At 38.5% G+C, this 14,863-nt stretch overlaps 1 protein-coding gene across 2 annotated transcripts in view; it reads left to right on the top strand.

The window, feature by feature from the left end:
* The window catches only part of kiaa0513 (KIAA0513), a 38,470-nt gene extending 24,153 nt beyond the window's left edge, over nt 1-14,317 (top strand). For both annotated transcript variants that reach the window (XM_083915983.1, XM_083915984.1), the window contains exons 8-12: nt 166-238; nt 2,808-2,885; nt 10,404-10,484; nt 10,984-11,078; nt 12,099-14,317. In XM_083915983.1, the coding sequence (XP_083772109.1) occupies nt 166-238; nt 2,808-2,885; nt 10,404-10,484; nt 10,984-11,078; nt 12,099-12,148 (377 nt within the window). In that variant the 3' untranslated portion in view covers nt 12,149-14,317. The remainder of the gene's footprint in view (nt 1-165; nt 239-2,807; nt 2,886-10,403; nt 10,485-10,983; nt 11,079-12,098) is intronic.
* The last annotated feature ends 546 nt before the right edge of the window (nt 14,318-14,863 follow it).

Here is a 14,863-nt window from a genome sequence, read left to right as displayed (position 1 = left end):
ATAAGTAGGAATAATAAATATGAGGAAAATGTAAAAATAAATACAGTATGTAGAACAATATACCTGTATGACTCTGGGAAAATACATTAAATGTCAAAATTAAAATACATAACAATAAACAAAATTAAGCTGGACCAGTGCCCGTCGTGTTCTCTTCCATCCCAGTGTCTGAGGCTCCAGATGAAAAGAAAGAAGAGAAGGTGTACCTGTACACCCACCTGAAGCAGCAACCCATCTGGTAAGCCGAGGAAACTCTGAAGACAGGGGTACTGAGCATTACCGTGTATTAGCTCAATATGTTGTCCAGCATATTCTTGTGCTGGAAACGACAATTATGAAAGTCGCCAAATGCTCCACTGTGTTCACCAGTGAGTTTGCCCATATTTGAGTGGTGTCAGTAAACTAGAGCAGTGAAGTTGGCAGCCAGAAAACCAAAACAATGAGCCAAAAAAAGTCGCTAAACAGCAGATCTGCAGAATCAGTTAATACTTCTTTGAGGGTTTATCACTGCATGTGAATCCTTTCGCATACAATGTTGTGTTGACCTTTGTTAATATAAATATATCGGTTATAACTGCTATACCACTGTAGTGGCTGTCACCACCTCCTCATAGCTGTAAGCATTGTATTTAGTTATTAACTGGACCGTAATTAGCAAATATTGTTTATAACATTCATAGTGTACAGATCAAAAGCAGAGAAGTGGATTATGCTACATGAGTGGTTTTTAGAAGTTTCTATGGATATTTTGATCCGTTTTGACCTGTTGACATGTTTTTTTCCCGTAACTCTGTGTTACCATTGGGAATAATTGCTTTTCGGTGTACTACCCCTTCAACTAGAGCAGTGGTCATTGGCTTGTGATCCCCTTAAAAGTAATTAGTGCCTACTCTATCTCTCATCACATTTTAAAGCCATAGTGTGGACATGAGTCGATTTTTTCCCCCATTATTTATTTGTTTTTAGGGGGCTTTTGGGGTAAAAGATCTAGTATTTTTCAAAAGTACAAATGCAAGATTCTGAAAAAAAAGACAAGAAAAATCTCTGTAACAGATATGCTAAGACCAATGTATATATGTATACATACATATATATATATATATATATGTGTATGTATACATATATATATATATACGTGTATATATATACATATGTATATGTATGTATGTATATATGTATATGTATGGATATATATGTATATGTATGTATATATATATATATATATATATATATATATATATATATGTGTGTGTGTGTATATGTATGTATATATGTATATGTATGGATATATATGTATATGTATGTATATATATATATATATATATATATATATATATATATGTGTGTGTATATATGTATGTATATATATGTGTGTATATATGTATGTATATATATATATGTATATATATATGTATATATATATATATATATATATATATATATATATATATATATATATATATACATATATCGTTCTTCCTTGGCTCCAAAAACAATCATTTCAGTTTTTTCTTTGTTTAATTGGAGAAAATTCTGCTCCATCCAATCGTTGATTTGCATGATGCATCTGCTCAGTGCTTGTATTGGACTATAGTCGCTTGGTGATATAGTTATGTAGATGTGTGTGTCATCTGCATAGCTGTGGTAACATATGTTGTTGTTTTTCATGATCTGAGCCAGTGGCAGCATGTAGATATTAAACAGAAGAGGCCCCAGAATGGAGCCTTGGGGAACTCCACATGTAATTTTTTCCCGCTCAGATGTGTATTTACCTATAGACACAAAGTAGTCCCTGTCCTTCAAGTAGGATTCAAACCATTTTAATGCTGTGCCAGAAAGTCCTACCCAGTTTTCCAGACGGCCTAGTAATATGTTTTGATCGACTTTGTCAAATGCAGCACTGAGATCCAATAATACTAAGACTGAAATTTTGCCGTTGTCTGTGTTTAAATGGAACATTGAAGACCTTAACAAGAGCCGTCTCTGTGCTGTGGTGTGGTTTAAAACCTGACTGGAAGACATCAAAACAGCTGTTCATTAACATGAAGTTGTTCAGCTGCTTAAAAACAGCTTTTGCAATGATTTTGCTGAGGAATAGGAGGTTTGATATTGGTCTATAATTGTTCATAAGTAAAGTGTCTTAATTGTTCTTTTTTAAGAGATGCTTGGTAACAGCAGTTTTCAGGGTCTGTGGGAAGACACCTGAAAGAAGCAGCAATTTGTCAGCATTAACATAAATACTGATGGACGGTTACTTTCCTGCATGTCTCCCCGGTCGTCCCTCACTTCGGCTCAATACTGTCACACTCGAAAAAATAAACATACATTTGGACTTTTGACAGTTGAGATTTGGATGATGACATCAGCACTGCAGTCTGCAATGTGATTGTACAATAAATTAGAGAGTGAAGCCTTTAGAGACAGTCCAGGAACGCTCCCTAAAGGTTTTTTTATATAACCTTCAGAGAACCCTCAGGGAACATAACCTGAGGGTAACCTTGTTCTCTAAACATTGCTAAATATATAACCTTAAGAGAATTAAGGGAGCGTTTCCTGAGGGTTACCTGCTTGCTTACTGTCAGCTTGGTGTGCCAGGGCCTGAATCATATCACAGCTTAGTAACCATGTGCTTTCATGTTTTGCCTCAAGAAATGAGACGTTGCAGCTTTAACCAGGCTGATTATTATATGATTTCATTCTTTGCAATCACCAGCTGTCATTTGCAGCCACGTCATCTCAAGTAGTTGTGTAGTGAAGTAGGTCAGGCAGGAAACCTCGGCTATAATGTCATCTGTTCTCTCTACCAGGCATACATTAAGGTTTTGGAATGCAGCTTTTTTTGATGCCGTCCATTGTGAGAGGAAGAAAAGATCACCGACCACAAGGTGAGTCTGGATGGGAAACTAGACATACATATAAAATATATATTCATTGAAATTGAAAAAAGTATTATATTTTAAAACACAAGTGGGTTGTTGTTCTATGTGTGCTCCTGTGTGTGTCACTGTATCTGTCCGATGAAATGAAATAAAGGTCGGAGATCCTGAGCTGTTTCTAAAGACAATTGTCCAAGTGCTTCAACATAAACCACTACTGCTGATAATGTCCTGATGGCCCACACCTTCTCTCTTCTCTTCTCTTCTCTTCTCTTCTCTTCTCTTCTCTTCTCTTCTCTTCGCTTTGCTTCTCTTTCCTTTCCTTCTCTTCTCTTCTCTTCTCTTCTCTTCTCTTCTCATCTCTTCTCTTCTCTTCTCTTCTCTTCTCTTCCTGTCTACTAACTGTTGTTCTTTAGGGCTGGGCGATACTTCAGTATGATACATGACTGTCTTTCACTTTCAATGGAAAGGATATGGTGAAAAAAATCACATCGAGGTTTTGTGATATACTTTTAGTTATCTAAATTGACAATAACAAGTTCATGAACTGAAATGCCTTTGGGAAAATTTTGGGTTTGGTTTTGTCATCAAATTGTCCACTTAATGCTTAATCGTGATATGTATCGTTATCCAGATATGACATAACCTATATCAGGATAGAAGATTTTAACCATATGGCCCAGCCCTAATTATTCTCCCTCTTTCTGCATGTTGACTTTAACCCTTTGTCTCCTTGTGCCTTTCTGCCGGGCAGGGGGACGCAGGACGAAGAGAAAGACGAGAGGTCTGTCCTTTTATTTGTCCACTGCCCAACAACTAGTCAAATGAATTAATACAAGCGGCAGGAAGAGCAAGGGTAGAGTGGTTGTTAATGGCAAAGTTAATGAATGTGAAGGGCTGAGATAGCTAAAAGAGCTATTGTGTGTTTCTGTTTGGTGATAACAAAAACAGAATTTTCTTACATGGTAGAGATTTGGTCAGGTGAATATTAGGTATTGGTTATTTTTAGTATTGGCTGTTTCCTGTTGCTCTGGTTTCAAAACATCTCAACAAAGGACTACAATTGAAAATGAGCCAGCAGGCTAACACTGGCATGTTGATTTATGTGCATTGTCCTGTATGAAATTTAATGAAGTGAATATTTTGTGTATATAGCTCTTCCATGTTTGGTCATAGTCTGAACATGAAAAGCTGTACTTAAAATTGATACACCTAGCCAAAACAAGTACAGGTACCTTTGACCCTGAGGGCTAACTAGCCAGCAGGCTGATGTGATGGTTTGTGGTGTGTCTATGAAGTAAAGAGGAATATTTTTTCTAGTTTTAAGACACAGTTCAATTCAATTCAATACAATACAATTTAATTCATAGTTCCAAATCATAACAAAAGTTATCTCAGGACACTTTACAGAGTAGGTATAGACCACACTCTGTGAAAGCTACCCTATAACAGGCAGGAACGTCAGACAGACCCAGCTCTGGAGGACGGACATCTGTCTGCACCGGTTGGAGAGGAAAAAAAGGAGAGAGAAAGAGAGGGACAGACAGACAGAGAGACAGTCCCAAAGATGCAAGCAACCACAAAGTAACAGTAACTATAATAATATCTATAGTAATGTGAATATGACTCATATGTTATAGCAGTTAATAAAGCAGAATAGTAGAAAGAAGCACAGCTAAGGTGATAGAATATGATAATAATTATGGTGGTAAATATGATCGGTGATGAGTAGCGGTAATAACAGCTACGATACAGCGAGACCGGGCCGAACCAAAAATAAAATAGTTTGTAGCCCAGTTAGCCTGAATTAGCCTGCATGCCACAGAGACTCAAAGGAAACATGGAGAAACAGTGCAGGTCTCTACAGTCCCTATAGAAAGCCATGTTACCCTTTTGAAATAGTCACTCTTTTGTTTTACAGCCTGAAATGATAATACATTAAAAAAATATATTTTTACAGTGTGATTTACACATTTTTCCTTACAACGTTCCAGTAAAATATGTTTTTCAACATTTCTGAAAATTATTAAAAACTGAAAAACTAGAACAGCATTGTTGGAAAGTGATGAGTCCCCAGATGTAATCCTTTGTGGAGGCTCCTTTTTCTTTAATTACAGCCATCAGCTTTAATTACAGCCATCAGTCTGTTTGGATCTGTCTCTACCAGCTTTTTGCACCTAGACTGGGAATTATTTCCCCATTCTTCCTGCAGAACTACTGGAGTTCAGTCAGATTCTGTGGTGAGCGCTGATGGACTGCACTCTTCAAGTCCATCCACGGATATTCTGTAGGGTTCACACACACACACATACACACACACATTATTTCAGAAGAGGCTTCTTTCTCTCCACCCTGCCAAACATGTAGAACTTGTGAAATTGTTGTCACATGCACAGATCGACCAACCTCTGTCATTAAGACTTTAAGTCCTTCAAGGTCACCATGGGCCTCTTGGTAGCTTCCCTGATCAATCTTTTCCTGGCTTGGTCATCCAGTTTGGAGCGGCGGCCCGATCTAGGCCAGGTCTGGGTGGTGCCATATGCCTTACACTTCTGGACAATACTCTGAACGGTCCTCAGAGGGATAGGTAAATGCTTTGAAACTTTTTAGATTCTTCCCCTAACTTGTTCCTATCCACAACTTTATCCTGGAGCTCTTTTGAAAGCATCTTTTCAACCATGGTGAATTCTTTGTGTTACCATGCACATTCCACTACTAGGAGTGGAATCCTCAAGGAACAGCTGATTTTATTCTGAAGTCAAATCAAAGGAACAGCTGATTTTATTCTGAAGTCAAATCGAAGTAACAGCTGATTTTATTCTGAAGTCAAATTGAAGTAACAGCTGATTTTATTCTGAAGTCAAATCGAAGGAACAGCTGATTTTATTCTGAAGTCAAATCAAAGGAACAGCTCATTTTACTCTGAAGTCAAGTCGAAGGAACAGCTGAGTTTATTCTGAAGTCAAATTGAAGGAACAGCTGATTTTATTCTGAAGTCAAATCAAAGGAACAGCTGATTTTATTCTGAAGTAATCAAAGGAACAGCTGATTTTATTCTGAAGTTAAATCAAAGGAACAGCTGATTTTATTCTGAAGTCAAATCAAAGGAACAGCTGATTTTATTCTGAAGGAAAATCGAAGGAACAGCTGATTTTATTCTGAAGTCAAATCAAAAGGAACACAGTTGATGTCAGGTGGAGGCAAATTAACTTGGTGTGTAATCTGGAAGGTGTTTGGTCATACCTGAGAATGGTTATTCTATAGGGACCAACACTTTTTTTTTTTTTTTTTAATATATTATCATTTCAGGCTGTAAAACAAAAAAAGTGACTTTTCCGAATGGGTATCATGGCTTTCTATAGACACTAAATATTCAAAAAATCTTTTTCATTGTGTTAAAAAGTGAATGTAAACATAACTGTTTGTTTACAAGAAAACTTTACTGGTTACCTTTAAATTAAAGAAAATATTGTTTAAATTCAAGCCATAAATGGAAGCAGCATGATTAAAAAGCAGTTAATCAATGAATTGCGAGACTATAATAAAGAGAAAACCATTAACTAATCATGTAAAGACAGAATAAGAACACAGAAGTCCTAATGAGCTCTTTTAATTGTGTTTTTTATGGAAACTTTAGAACCTGACTTTTGACTAATTGATTATGATAAAACATGGTACAAGTCTGCTGTGTGATTAGTGTAGTGGCATACTCCAAACTCCATAGTTGCAAAGATGGATGACCTCTAATATGACTGCAAGACACATCCTCCTCATCAGCTCTGATGGTTGTGACTGAGAACCAGTGTAAAACAGAAGGAGCATGTAGAATGTTTGTGAAGATCATAAAAAGCTGAGTGAGTTATAAAGAGATGTGATGGATGACAGAAACAGTGGTGAAGAGGGGGTGTGAGAGCAGCCCAGTGTTTTAAGCCCTGTTTAGCCCTGTGCTGAAGGCTGACACTCAAGGTTTAGGTGCCACTCTGGGTCTAATTTGCAGTTTGTCATACGCAACCTACTGAACAGTGTTAGGATAGTCTCTATTGGTAAATCCTCAGACTGGAGAACAGGAGTTGAGTGTGTGTATCGATTAAAAATTTAATCTGCCGGATCACGGCAGGGCAATAATTTCCACATCCATTATAAATCAGAAGTGTTTTGCTTTATTTCTAATAGGATTACTGTGTATGATTACTGTGTTTGAATAATGGTTGTTTTTTTTAAGAGTATGCCTTATTTTGTTGTTTAGCTTTATATGAGTTCTTTACAGGTTTCTATCATGATATTTCTGTGCTTTGAACTTTCTTTCTTTAGCTTCTGTTGGCAATGTTGTGGTTGTCTAACGCTGCATTCCCACTGCATGCTACAGCATGGCTCTAGTCAACTCCACTTGCTCTGTTTTAGTTGTCTATTAAAGGGAAATTCCGGCGTTAAATCATCCCAGGGTCTTTTTCGGCAAATACACAAATAAGCCATCGAGACCATATTTTTTTCGTGTTTGAACTATTGACTGAGAAATCCTGGAAAGTGGCTAACACGGATAAGCGCGGGGCATTAAGGTGAACGCATTAAAATGTTGTAGTTAGTGAACCCAGAGTTTATTAAAAGAGTGTTTTAAAGACTTACCAACTGGCCCCTGTATCAGCTCCTCTCATAGTAAAGAACGTTCAAGTCCATTACCAAATGCAAGTCCATTGATGATTTATTTAGAAATCCATTGTCTCTTCCAGTTTTTTCTGGGGACATGATAAAAAGTGTCCAGTATGGTTTGGTTGATGAGGGATGGGGAATCCTCCATAGCAGTCACACAGCTGTTGCAGTATTTAATGCTTCCATCATGGTGAAAAATGTCACTCTCTTGGCAGCATAAACATTCTTCTTCGGTTCCCAAAGGCTCACCAAAAAATTCCAGCACACTGAGACTGATGCTATGTCTGATGCTACCTCTACCTGTAGCCCCTTCAACACACGCCCCCAACCCCTCACGTGACATTTCGGTGCTGTGGGGAAATTTAAATTCTGGGACTTTTCAAATCCTTTACATCTATTATTAACTTATATTTCACCAAACTGACACAAACCACAAAGTTTACGTGTTTTGCTGGAATAAATCATCAATGAGCTCCTTACTTTTGGATTGACTTTGGTAAACCACTTGAATGGACTTTACTATGAGAGGAGCTGGTACAGGGGCCAGTAGGTAAGTCTTTAAAACACTCTTTTAATAAACTCTGGGTTCACTAACTACATTGTTGGTGCTTTGTTTTCTGTGTAGGGACCTTTCTCATGCTGCTGCAGAGGTTTGGTTTTATTTTGAGCAGTATTAGTGGTTAAAAACGACATATAGCTGATCAGCTAACTAATCGAGCTAATCAGTGTTAGCCACATCCAGGATACCTACGTTAATTGTTCATACACAAAAAAAATGGTCTCGATGGCTTATTTGATGACTGTATTTACGGAAGAAGACCCTGGGATGATTTTACGCCAGAATTTCACTTTAATAGGTGATGTGCTTGACCTTGTTATTGCATCATGCTGCTGTTTAAATTATTTTGGACTGGCCGCAGTAAATATCCTGATTGTGTACAGAGACCTTGTATTATGTCTGAGATGGTGTTTATATCTGGAGCAGCAGATCTACTGCAGTGTAAAGGTGTTCTCTGCGTCTTCACAGCTCACTGCATCTTTTGAGCATTCACCTCCTTGCATGTGATATCTTCTCCCTCCCTCCATCTGCATGTTCCCCTCCTGTCTCTTTTTTACTACCTCTGCACGCTTTCATGTTTCCATTGTGGATTGATTGCAGGGATATGATGCACATGCCATAAATAGAAATATCCACCTTAAAACAATTTAACATGCCAATTGCTGATGCTGAAGTTTGGAAATGTGATCTTATTCATTCCTGCCAATACCTTACCCAATATATTAAAATATTGATGAGTGCAGCTTCTATGACCACATTCACATATGGGGGTTTTCAGAGCATTCCGGGAAACATTCAAACTATAACATTAGAACAGAGAATGTAGAAGGGATAAAAATAAAAGTGAGATAAACAGAGCAAATTGCAAGATTTCATCACTGAATGATCTATTTGGGGAGTTGGTTTTATAGTATATCCACTCGATTAAAGGTTGAATATGTAGAATTTTTATTAAAAGCTGTATTTTTCAGAAAAAATACACCCACGGGGCATTTTGAGGGGTACAGAATCAAAGTATTGCTTTTCCATAAAAAAATATATTTTGTCTGAATTAATAATTTTTTTTAAATGTAACGGGGTTGACAATGACTTTCTGTCCCGTTGTGTTTCCATGGTAGCAGCCAATAGTGTTGGCCCTTGCTGGTTGCCAGGGCTGTCTGTTGTTGGGTGCAGCTACTGTAGGCTGGCACTGGGTGAAATGGATTTTCCAATCCTGCAGCTGCTTCGGAGCCTCAGTGAAGGGGGCGTTATTCGTCCCAGCAGCTGAGTGAGCGGAGACGGGCAAAAACCAGAGTCAATATAGGCCGAGCATTCACTCCATGGACTGAGAGAAAGGAGAGAAACGCCATTAAAACGCACGCCCAAATGGCTACGGTTCTCCTTGATCGCTAACATCACTTTCATCTTTACTTAGCTGGAACGGCTAACGCTAGCTGTCAGTCAAACTCCTCTAATCCTTGTTTATGGTGTGATTTGCTGGAGGGGATGGGTTCAAACAGGCTCAAACAGACTCTGGTCTCCTGTAGGCTACTGGGCCGGGTCTGACCAACCTGGCAACCCCACTGCTGGAGTTATTTTTTGTTGTTGTGACTATGATCTTGCGACACTAGATGGCGGTGTTCTGCTCTTTCTCCATATTCAACCTTTAAGTAATAAGTGATCCTCTTTATTACTGTCATTATGAACTGCAGTAGTGTTTATGTTCAGGCAAATGATGGCAAAGAAAAATACTTCAGTGACGTCAGCAAAGACAAAAATAGAAAGTAGTATAGAATCCAGCAACATCCTCTCTTCACCCCGTTCTTTTTAACAAGGTGAAGCACACACGGAAACATTTTCCAGGTTACTGGACAGGTTACCAGTGCATCAGAATAACATGCCCCGCTCTATACTTTTATTTTACAGTAAAACACAGTGCAAATGATGATCCCTTGAGATAAATCATTTGTTGTTTCATTCTTTTGCTGGTGGATGGTTAATTTGTTTCGTTTTGTTTGATGTGTTTTTTTTGTGTACTGGAACCTCGGTTTCTGCATCCCATCACTAAATGAGCAGTTACAGGGATGGATGTCATGACTTATTTTAGGTGGATAATAGAGCTTTTTCCTTAACCTCTAAAGCTCACAGACTACTAAAAGGTGAAAGATCCCATTGTCCAACAGTTTGAAAATTTATGTGATACCAGTGCTGTCTGTGGTGTTGCTGCGTAAAGTCAGCACAACATTGACAGCTGATATTTTTTTAAACCCACCCTTGTCCTGTTTGTGTAAAGAAGCCGAAGGTCAAATAAAGACATGACTCTGACTGTGTCTGTGCTGCAGGGAGAAGTGGAGTCATATGACCCAGGAGGAGAGGGACGACAGCTCCAAAATGGATGAGAACATTGCCTTCGGCCAGCTGGGGTGAGGACGCTGCCACAGTGTTCTCTATGAACTAATGAAATAAAGCACTGAAAGGAGTTTCACCAGGTTGCTTTGGGAGGCCTCCTAGTGGTAAAACAAGTTACTGCTACCAATAGTAGCAATAATATATGACTCAATAAAATATTACAACATTCTGGGGAGAAAGTTGTAGAAGTATACCTCCCTCGTGTTTTTGTAAGCACTGGAAATTCAATTTCCTTGCGGGAGCCTCTACAACATTTTGGGGAGAAAGTAGGCATTGCAGGAACTTTATGTGATATCTGTCCTTTTATATAAATCATAAATTAATAGATTGGTCATAAAGCAGAATAGAAAAGTCAATAAGTAAGTCATTTTATATACTAATTACTCAGAAATACACTGTTTCTTTTGCTTATTACTTATTCAGATTTTTTTGGTGATAGATACAGAACATAACTTGTGTTTGCGATAGTTTCCATTTGTATTGATATGAGTTTGGTACTGTGTGTAATTTCAGGACATTCACTCATAACATGCTGGCATTTGGGCTGAGTAAGAAGCTCTGCAATGACTTCCTAAAGAAGCAGGCAGTCATTGGAAACCTGAATGAAGGTAAAGCATTAAAGGAATACACAATAAGTTTCCAAATCTGTTTCTAGCGGCTGTTTTGGCGGTAAGATGTAACTGCAGGTGAGCCTCTGGGACCTCATCTCCACATTTAACAACAACAACAATGGCGGTGAAAGGTTCACGTTGGTGTGATGCGGAGGTGGAGTGTTTACTGCAGATTTGGTCGGATGAAAATATTCGAAAACAGTCGACAAGACGCACAAAAACTCAGAGGTCTGTGGAAAGATTTGTAAACAAAGCCACACACACGCATCAATGCGTGTGACGTGTTACGGCGTGATGGCGTATGGACAGCAAGAAGTATTGGCCGAGGCCCAGGCAGTGTGAGTACAAACGGGGCTGGGGCGCGGGGGGAGAGGGAGGGGGGACTAGTACCCTAAAGCCCGGGTCGCGGTGCGGAAGGACAGTGTGAGTGCGCCCTTAAAGACTTACCTACTGACCCCTGTACCTGCTCCTCTCATAGTAAAGTCCATTCAAGTGGATTACCAAAGTCAATCCCAAAGGAAGGAGCCCATTGGTGCTTTGTTTGCTGTGTAGGGACTCTTCTCATGCTGCTGCAGAGGTTTGCTGTCATTTTGAACAGTATTAGTGGTTAAAAAAGACGTTTGAATGCCTTCACCGTACTGCCCCGAGCTGTGAGCGACTTAACTGGATTTCTCCGTTAATAGTTGTAACATGAAACTGTCTTGATGGCTTATTTAATGAGTGTATTTGCCAAAAAAGACCATGGGATGATTTTACACTGTAACTTCACTTTAAGTCTTTGAGATGTAGAGTGGAGTTTGAGAATGGAACGGAGTCTTTCACATTACATCCCTTGACTTGAGGTGCACTGTGCTTCATCTACCTAATTTATATTGAGAGTGGATCCCACTGCATCCAGACACAGATTGTATTTCAGATACACAGTGAAAATATTAATCCTGTTATGCAAAAAAAAAATGTGTGTGTCTGTGTGTGTGCGCGTGTGTGTGTGTGTGCGTACGTGTTTCCCCTTTGCAGAACAGTACAAGTTGCTGAGTGACCACATAGAGAAAATGGCGGCAGAGTGAGTTTGAGGACGTATCCACAGAACAGACTGACAGCACACACATCATTGTCACAGTGACCAACTCTCCGTTATGACTGTCGATGCATTTGTGTGGTACACCGCTGAAAAACAACATAACCTACTGTACTGAACTGTGCCATAGTTGTAGAAAGGCTCCTGTGCTCTGTCCTGTATCAGCAATAATACAATATCATCAGCTGGTGCGTACTTTAACATCTTCTGTCTGTGACCTGCTTGATAAATACTATAGAAGCATAAAGTGAAACCAGCCAGTATAAAACCTAAACAGCCTCTTAGCCTCTGCCAGATACTCTGGATTAATACTTTATACACACGATGTGTAAGTTATATATTCTTGACGCTGTGTATTCTGTGTTTCCCTGGTAACCACATTTATTAAATGTTAGTGTAACACATCTAACAGCATCTGGTGAAACATTGCAGTCTTCTAAGTATCATCCTGTCTCATTACATTTTGCATTCATGTCTCTAGGGTCCAAACACCAATAATAACTCATAGTGTTTTAATGTGCTTTCGCTTTTCAATAACAAGCCCACTTAAGTTAAATACCTGTCTGTACTTCCTTAAACACTGTAGTATTCTAGTTAGCAATTAAAGGCTACAGCTTTAACATACGTATATGTGCAGTGACATGCAGTAAGACCAGCTTATCGGTGGCATGCAGAATGGCAGAAACAATATTCCTCCATGCCTTCTCTTTTAAGAAATACACCTACTGTATTCACTTTCTTGCAGAGACAATGTTGCCAATCGTATGTCTATATGCTAACTATGAACCTACAGCAAGGAGACAGTTAGCTTAGGATAAAGCCTGGAAAAGGGTTAACCGCTAGACTGGTCCGACCAATGGGTACCTCGTATTGAGTAGCCTAGTGAGCTTCAGAGGTGCCCGTAGGCGACATTTGACCTCAGGCCTCAGACAGGCTAACTGTTTTCCCCCGCTTCCAGTCTATATGCTAATCTTAGGGCGTGGTATCAAAAAAAAGAAAAAGCAGCAAAGTCTTCCTTCTGAATACTCACTCAGAAAAATTATAATACCATTTCTATCCCATTTCTGCCACAATTACTCTGGTACACAGTCTAGTGACATAAATTGTTTGCTTTTTTTAATTATAAACTTGATTATATCCTTGAGAACATTAGAGACTACTCTATCCAAAGTGCCTTCCATGAAAGTTAATGTTATCTTCTGATGCTATCCTTGATTGCCAAACCAAACAGTAAGCCTAATGCAGAGCCTGCAATGATCACCAGTAATCATTCCCTGACAGATCAAAAGTAATAAAAGCAAATCAAATTCATTGTATTGCTATCTGCCCCACATTCTTCTCTATCCTGCTCTGTATCAGTACATCTATAGAGCATGTGTAAACCACATCGAGCAAATGTAAAAGGAGTGACTGATCTGTGTTGTGACATTTCCTAATTGTATTACTTCAACCTACCACAGCGGGGTAGCATTGTCTCATCATTCAAATACTAATAAAATATATCAAAGTGTGTTTTGAACTATGGAATGAATATGGATACCCACATTTGAAGGATGATGCACTTTCTGACGGATTGAATCCCATTTCAGATGGATAATGCTAATCTATTTTGTTGATGAAGTAATTTTGTAAATACTGTACATATTTCTCTGTATGTTGTAAGAATTGATCATGTGCTGCTGTTTGTGACTTGTATGCCTTTAAACAATAGATGTACTTGTGCACTGGGTCCATGAGAAACATAAATGTCCAACTGTAGTTGTGACCCTGAAGTGCCCCTATACATCCCACCTCTGTTTGACGTGCTCATTTAAAGTATTTGCATTAGTGTTGTGCAATCATTTCCAATGTAAATGTTAATCTTCATAGCAGAGTGACATGTTTTGATCTACGTGCAGTAGAATCATACACAAGACAAATCATAGAGAAGCCTTGCAAACCTCTGTCTGCTTTACACTGTTCTTATCGACTCTCTTGATTCTCTCAGGTGTCCCTTTGCATGTGCTCTAAGTCCATTGAACATGTTCTTAGACATTGTGTTTTTTCCTGCTGTGACCTTCAACCATTTTGTATAGCCTACCCTTCTGCCTGAGCTGAAGTATTGACCTATATATTTTACTTGTTAGCTCAGCATGATCCATTTGCACTACATTTGATCTCCACCCTCTAATATATATATATATATATATATATATATATATATATATATATATATATATATATATATATATATATATATACTGTATATATATATGTCTTCTGATATGACATTGATGCCTTTTTATATTTGTTGTGCATGGCTCTCTCTTGAGCATATCTGTTGTTAAATGTTGATGGTAGTTTGACTTTTTAAGTCTGGATGGAAAGACCATTTGACCTGTATTGACTCTGCCTCAAGTATCAAGTGAAATTTGTCATTAAAGTAGTAGCCCGCGTACATTCAGTTTGGATGGTATTGTATTTAAATTAGCTTGTGTCGGTGTGAATGTGGTCTCCAAAGTTATCTGTCCCCAGTTGCTGATGAGTTTTAGCATAGCATTCAGTGATAGCATCGTACCAGAAATTTTCAAAGTAGAAGCAGTACAATAAACAAAACTTACAAGTGTGTTGTAGAAGAACAGACAGTTGAAGGACAAAATTAAGGAAAGGAGAAATGGTGGAACAGATAATTGTGTTGTTTATTGTGCTCTTAGAACTGAGTTTT

Source organism: Echiichthys vipera (assembly GCF_963691815.1).
Source record: "Echiichthys vipera genome assembly, chromosome: 7".
In the NCBI taxonomy this organism is placed as follows: domain Eukaryota; kingdom Metazoa; phylum Chordata; class Actinopteri; order Perciformes; family Trachinidae; genus Echiichthys; species Echiichthys vipera.
Note: the sequence above shows the minus strand (reverse complement) of the source record. Positions and strands in the feature narration are given on the sequence as shown.